Here is a 7883-nt window from a genome sequence, read left to right as displayed (position 1 = left end):
GAAATTATGGGTGGTTCCAAAATACATGGTCACATGACAGTAAAAGTGCATTTGTCAAGATACATTGGACGGGGTAATGGTGAAGCAGTTTCAGGGGGGCCTGAAGCAATAACCTATACAAGAGGCCCAGAATCCCTAGCGAAGCCCCTGATGGTGAGGCACTTGCAGTTGCAAAGGTGAATGGGGCCAACTATTTGAGGATCTAAAAGTATCAATTTGAAGCTACTTCTAATGGTGATTTTGTGTTCTTTTTTAGGCTTGAAATCTCCACTTTCCAACTTTTAAATCTTTAAATGTTCCACAGAAGCTGTTGATTGTAACTACTAACAGCATATGCCGGTAAAGTTGAGATTGAAAGCACTGTGTTTTCTCTGTCCCTCAGTATCACTTCCATATTTAGATCATGTAGAAGACAAGTATTTTAACATCACTTCACAAAACCCAACAGCATTCTCAAACATTTACAGAAGGTTCTTCTTGAGACAGTCGTGGCTAACTAATGCTGGATGTATCTCTATGTAGGTCTTTCTGATTTGAATAGTTTTCATCAGTACCTACACTTCAGGAACAGAGCACCTGATGACATTTGAGGTTCAGGATAGACTGCAGGGTCTAGACATTTGTGTCTTTAAACTCTCCATGGAAATTGTACAAAAGCTTATTTACCCTTATTTATCTCTAAAGGATGCATATTTGTGCCTTAAAGTTACATATTAACTGAATTGTACATATTACTATATAATGCTATATATTAGTACCTTTTAAAAGGGTACCAGCCCAGTGGCGGTTTTGTACCTTTTATTCTGAGAATCCAGGACAGAAGAGACACTGTTGGTCTGAGTTGAAGCTGCTGTTGTTTAGACAGCGTGAACTCCTCATTTGGACTCATCATTGTTTTATTAATTGTAATAAGACATCATCTTTTAAATGCCATTATTTACAACTGGTGAGGGTATTTACTCATTTTTTAAAAATTTTCTCACAGATCCATTTAAAAGCATCGCTACATGGATAATCATACCACCCTGTTGGATAAGAGGCAACACAGTTCTCTCGTCTTCCCCCATTTGGCTCTCCGATCCCCCAAAAGCTGAAACTACAGATCAGCATTAGATGTTCAGCGCTGCTTTTGTGTGATATGACAGTGATTGTGAGAATCCTTTATTGGATAATAATCAGTTCAATTCATTGTTTTCTCACCCAGAGGTCAGTGTGTCATCAACCCATTTCCATCTGCCCTCCACATCACTGTCAGTCACACCAATCCAAACTCCAGCACCACCAGAAATCTTTTTAATGAACTCCTAGTAGAATAAATCAGACAGCAGTGTTTAACATCTGCAGTGCTGAGTAGACATAAATAAGGGCGTAATACAAACATGTGTGCCCCACTCTATTATTCACTCACTTGTTCCTCTCTATTGTTTATGATGGTCAGATCTGCTCCTCTCTCTGTACAGAATCTTCTGCTCTCAGTCCAGCTCTTGCTCTCCGAGGAAACAAAGTAAAAACTGGACTGATAGATCTGTCCATCTGTAAACACAATCAACGTTTTTTCACCTGTATGTATTTGTGAAACACATTAGTTACATATCACTTTTGCTGAAGTCCTTACAGTCTACAACAGCAAAAGAACCAAAATCCACAAAAACACTGAGCAAGCAAATAAATATAACAAACAAAAGGATAAAAATGACAAATTGTTTCCATGTTTTTCCCACAAAATTGTGTTTTATTATCTATAGAAGGCATGCTCTCTCTCTTGCATACTCATTAAATGCACACACAGAAATATATGAACATTCATCAAATATGAAATTTGTTATTAGCCATTCCCTGCTGCTTTATCAAATAAATAGTTTCACAACTGAAAAGCTTGTTTTTATTATGGAGGTGATAACATCACTGTTCTTGAAGCAAGTACATTTTCACTTTATTAGAGACACTGCTGCTGAACACTGTTCAGAGTCAAAACTCAGGCCATCAGTCAATCAATCAATCAATAAATCAATCAATCAACAGAATAATTGAGGATAGGCCAGTTAATTATTAGAACAAAATGCAAACCTGAGCTGGTAATCCAGCCACAATGGACAAATAAGGTCATTGCACACTGAGTCTGAAATTTTCGCATGCGTTTTTTCCGTATTCCCCATTCTTTCCTATCAAAATGCATGCTATGGATGCGAAAATGCAGAAAATCTAACCTGATCCGAATTTTTTTTTTTTGATGGACGAAAGTTTCGGAGGCAGTGTGTAAACGTGATTGATATAACGTGAGGTCGTATTTATTTTTTAATGTGCAAAAATTTCGGACTCAGTGTACAATGACCTTTACACATCATCCCAAGCATCCGTTGTTGTCAGTTATTTCAAGGCAGGGGTCGATTTAAAATTAGGTTTGTTGTCAGGAATAGCCATTATAGGTGGCAGTGTCTTTCCACATGCTTACACACACTATATACTGTACTCATACATACACACACACACACACATATATATATATATATATATATATATATATATATACTGTATGTATATACATATGAACGTATGAAGAGTTCAGATGCAAAAGCCTCTAAGTACGTCTGACGTTTTTCTTTAAAATTAGCATTTCTTTCTGGCTACTATGTATAGGTTTCTATGTAAGTACTGGTACTTCTGAATATGTTGAGGCTGGGATTTAGCGTATTTGAAGCGAAAGTACCTTATGAACATATACTATGTGTGGAGAGCATTCACTCAGTATCGTTATCTCATTTTTGACCAAGATAGCTTTTAGAGGCTTTTGCATTGGAACTCTTCATATATATTAGTGCTGTCAATCGATTAAAAAATGTAATCGCGTTAATCACTATTAATTGCAAATTTAAAATACTAGGATTTACCTGTAAATGTGTTGAAATAAAGAAATGCATGACAAACTAGTTTAAGTAAACAGAACCTTTCACACTTCCGCCAGGTATGAGACATAATCCTTATTATTATTTTGAAAATATTATTCTCAAGAAAATCAGATACAAACTATATCCTATGTGTTTATTATCTTATATAATCTATAGTGGCTGTTGTCATGTTTATTTCTTAACATGTATGCTCTGACAGAAACTCACGTTGTTTGTGATGTTACAACAGCCTCTCCGTTCTTAGGTTGCCAGGTATACATTCCAAGTATAACACACATTAGTAAAAGGATCTATTTTAATTTTTATTTGTCTATATACACTTTGGGCGGCCGTGGTACATTATAAAAGTAGCCCAAAAAACCGCAACCCACGGCTCTGTAATTTTTCCCGTGACTGTATTTTCAAAATAGCCCACTTGTGCGGGAAAACCGTGACCCTGGCAACACTGGTTCGCTGTACCCTCATCACACAATGATAGATTACCTTCCATGCTGCGATGACAGCAAGAAGTTGGGGTCAAACCTTATCAAACGATTAATTTGCTGTAAAAAAAATATTAACACATTAATATGTTTAGATTAATTGCTTGCGTTATTTTGTTATTGTATTTTTACGTAATATATAATTGACAGCCCTAATATATATATATATATATATATATATATATGTATTAGTGAATGTGTGTGCATAGTTACCCATTTCACAAAGACTTTTAAACATTTCACTTTTCTCCAGATTGGACTGGTCTCTTTCTTTAGCCAGGTTGTTGTTCTTGGTTAGTAATCCATATTTTTCATTTGTCAGGTTCATGTTCTTGTTTAGTAGCTGCTCTCTCTCTTCTGCCAGGCTAGTAATCATGTTTAGTAGCTGGACTCTTTCTTCTGTAAAGTTGTTCATCTTGGTTAGTAGCTGGTTTGTCTTTTCTGTGTTGTTTGTATGGATGTAGACACACAGCACTATGACTGCAGTCAGCAGAAGAACACACAGCAGAACAAAACACACTACAACCGCTCTGTATCTTCTGATCCTCTCTGAATCACTTCCTGATGATGACAGACATGAAGAAAAGTTTTTTAATTTCTACATACAATATTGAAAGTGTAGTTGTATTTGTACCTGTGTGTTGAGTTTGTTTTCTCTTGTTCCATCAGTGTCTGTATTGCCATACACAGGTTGAGATGTTTTTGTTCGCTCAGTTATGTAAATGGTGGAAGCTGTCTTTGTGTGTTTCTACTTTGGCTCTCTGCTTTCTGAGATCTCAGTAGGGAAGGCCAATGTGGGGCAAAGTATGTCAAAGTACAAGAGCATATAACAGCCTATTGGTTTCATACCAAGTAACGTGTATGATTATGTTTATGTGTCGTGGCCATTATATGATTAAAGCTGCAGTCTGTAAGTTTTGGCTCTTTGTCGCCATCTCTGTTTGAAAACCTGGAATTGCAGCTCTGTGCAGAATTATCTTGCTTACGCGGGATGTGCTCCGGTACGCCTCCAGCGCGGATGAATCTAATGTTTTGAGGTGAATGTGTGGCAGTCAGTCACCGCACCAGTGAGGATATTAACTGTACTTCAGAATCAAAAATTCAAGCCTATGTCTTGGAATATATAACCCAAATAAGAATTTTCACCGTATATTGTCATCTGAACAAGTAAATAACAAGTCTGCCACGTTTGTTCTGACCAACTAAGGAAAAAAGCATTACAATAAATCGTGCTACCAGTGGTGATTAAATCTCATGATCGGTTAGCTCATATCACATCAAACCGGGCAAATTATTATGATTGTATTGTTATACTTTATTCTCAAATTGTTAATGTTAACAACATCAGCATTGCGTGACTATGGGTATAGTGTGTATTAGCGTGTAGATTTCAATTTCTGTACAGTCTTATCTAATTGTCATGCCATTCGAATTTCATATTAAGAAATTATTACAAAAAGCAAATGATGCTCCCTTCGAACTGGTTTTCTGCAGTTTCCCAGTTTGTGCTGTTTACAGTGTTATAAGACTTTAGCCATTTATATGTTTATAAGCAACTGAAAAAAGCACAAATGTAAGGGCGTGTCAAAACTTCTCCAGGCCCCCAAAACACCCTCGGACCCCAGAGGGTTAAAATACAAATCTTGTGTAATCCCAGGCTATCTGTAATCAGAAGCACATTTCAAACTGCAATATAATTTAATTTAATTCACATGTGTTTCATAAACACATAATCCTTTCTGGATTACAATCCGCCATCAAAATGATACATTTAATTATTCTAGCTGCTGTGAGAAAAGGCTATAAACGGTCCTCCACCTGCAGGATCCTCACCTGCGATAGCCTAGTAGCCGGGAAAACTTCTGTATGTTTACAGACGTGACGTAATGAAGCAGTGCCATGCTCGAATTTCCTACGAAAACCTACCAGTACCACTCAAACTAGAAAACATTATTATAAACTAATCATTGTGAATCGGGCTAAAGTGAGGCAATAGTTTTGAACACTGGCTAGTTATATGCTTGCTCAAATATTGATTTTGGATCATTTTTAACCAAAAAAAGTTACAGACTGCAACTTTAAATGTAGCAGCCAGGTTCAAATTAGCACTTGAGAGAAAAGTCACCTGACTTAATCCAATGAACTTAAAAATTGATACAAAAATGTAACTTAATAGGTGCTCAACATCTGTGTTCTTTATTTGAATGTTTGTTTATAATGGCTGCTTCTTTCAAATGCTATTTCCAGAGTCGCTGAGAATAGTAGAACGAAACTGTTCTGAGGTCAGTGCTGTCTGATCTGCATCTGTGGCTCAATTTGTCGATAAATAGCAAACAATGGACTGTAGGCTTTTAACCTTTGTATCTTCAGGAACTGAATCTGATCTCTGTGAATTTTCAGAAGCCAGAGCAATGCAACTTCTCACACTCTGTGGCATTAGTTCATTGACCAACTTCCTGATTATGACAGAGAGGGTAGTAAACGAGCTTTCATTCTTTTGTTCTTTCTCATACAGCTCTCACGCAGTTACGAGGAAAATATATATCGTGATATAGCACCTTATATCATGACTTCCATGATTTTAACACAACATTCAAAATTTTAATATTTGTTTTCAGTAAATATATATCCTTATATATCATCACACTATTTTCATAGATGAAATGTCTAACTATGCAAAATATAAACTGAAATAAGTTATGTGTTCAGAATATGTGTTCAGCTTTATACAAACCCATGCATTAACTCTACAAAGAGAAATAAACTGATTTGGTGTTTTAATGAAGCTACTACACTTGAAAATGTAGTGCGATTTTGTCTTGATTTCTATATAGTTTTTATGTGTACAGGTCTCACCCACATGGTCCATGTATATATTGCAGTATATTGAAAAATATTAGCACTAGTTTCCAGTAATATGGAAATGTATGATTTGATACATCACATTATATTTTCTAGTATATTCCCATATATTTTAGTTTTGTAAGGGGCGCTTCAGATGTGTTTAAGGTTCTCAGCAGGCCTATACAGTTCAGTTATAAATATGTAATTCATTCTAGATATCAGATTTATGGTCTTACTGAGTGTGTTCATTCATGAGGTACACTCAAGTTTGTGACATACACAAACAATTAGTTATTGTCTGTAACTTTAACTTTAAAGTCCTATAACAGCATCAGAAGAACACACAGCAGCATGACTGAACATGTGCAAACTGGAACATTTAATCAAAGAAATGAATGTGATTACCTGTACGCTGAAGTGGTTGGTGTATCTTTGTCCTGAAGTCATGATCTCTCACATGATCTACACTCTCATAGATATCCACTATCATCTCCATTCTCTCAGTCTCTGTCCCGAAGGCATCATCATAAATATCATCAGACATTTTTGCTCTTTAACCGTCTAACATTAAACTATTTAGTTCCTTGTTCCTGTATAGATGTGTTTAAGTAGTCAGTGCTCGTCTTCTTTTAACACCAGCGGGAAACAAAGTTGTGGTCAATGTGTGAAGAAACTAAAAGATGTCATCAGACACTTAAGTTTAGAACCATTCATATAGTAAATAAACGTATAAAAATGACTAGTGATTTTTAGAAGTATATTCATTTTAGTCTATAATTATTATGAAAACCATTTGTCTCACTTTACCACTATATTGTGGGTGTTTGTGTGTGTAAATTTAATATCTTATAATATCAAAACTTGTATATAGTATCAATAGTAACATTGAAGTATTTGAAAGACGTTCATAAGCATTTCTCTACAGGTCATCATCATCATGAATCACCGAACTGTTCTCATTTGCTAAATGTTTAGAAGAAAACACAGCAGCTTCAAACACACTGTTTGTAGTGGTGCCTGAAACTATAGTGGACATTATCAAGTGCACTCATTCAATCCCACAAAGCAATGCAATAACTAGTGTACAACCAATACTGAATGAATAATTTGATGATTCACTCTTAAAAGACTGTATTCGTTGTATCGACTAATTTTAAAATGCTCTTCATCTTATCACACACTGCTTCTGTTCTGAAGAGCTGTGGCATTAGTTCATTGGAACTTCCTGTTGATGACAGACATGGTGGTAAATGAGCTTTCGTGCTGTCCCAGCAAAACAGGCACACAACGTCATAAGATGTTGATATTTGGTTTCATTTCGGTTGCAACGTCGGGTGACCAAAATTCAATGTAAATTCAACGTCTAATGTCAATGTTAAATTGATGTCCGGCGACTATTTGAATTGTGTTAATTGGGTTTCTTGCTTTAGTAATAGCATTCATTCTCGCTACATAAGATACCTGTCTGTGATGCAATGCCCTGTTACACTGCCCCGCAATTGTTTTTAATGAAATAGCCTAGATACTAGATCACTACATTATATTCCTCAGCAACGCGGTGGTGTTTTGAAGTGACTAAAGCTTCATTGTTTGTAGAGAGATGCGCATACACATACAGGTAATGCACAATTAATTCAAATAATAATTCAGT

At 35.9% G+C, this 7883-nt stretch overlaps 1 protein-coding gene across 2 annotated transcripts; it reads right to left on the bottom strand.

Moving 5' to 3' along the window:
- Positions 1-842: 842 nt before the first annotated feature.
- On the bottom strand, positions 843-6835 carry LOC131537224 (C-type lectin domain family 4 member E-like). Of its 2 annotated transcripts, XM_058770535.1 has the most exons (5): positions 6638-6835; positions 3602-3949; positions 1409-1533; positions 1201-1304; positions 843-1096 (listed from the first exon to the last, which is right to left on the bottom strand). In XM_058770535.1, exons 1-5 carry the CDS (start codon positions 6774-6776, stop codon positions 961-963), a joined length of 852 nt encoding a protein of 283 aa, XP_058626518.1. In that variant the 5' UTR covers positions 6777-6835; the 3' UTR covers positions 843-960. The 2 variants fall into 2 exon arrangements, with proteins under 2 accessions (XP_058626518.1, XP_058626519.1); XM_058770536.1 differs by lacking the exon at positions 3602-3949.
- Positions 6836-7883: the final 1048 nt, after the last annotated feature.

The sequence above is a fragment of the Onychostoma macrolepis genome, chromosome 03 (genome assembly GCF_012432095.1).
Source record: "Onychostoma macrolepis isolate SWU-2019 chromosome 03, ASM1243209v1, whole genome shotgun sequence".
Lineage (NCBI taxonomy): Eukaryota > Metazoa > Chordata > Actinopteri > Cypriniformes > Cyprinidae > Onychostoma > Onychostoma macrolepis.
The sequence above is the reverse complement of the archived record's forward strand: the minus strand, read 5'-3'. Positions and strand labels throughout refer to the sequence as shown.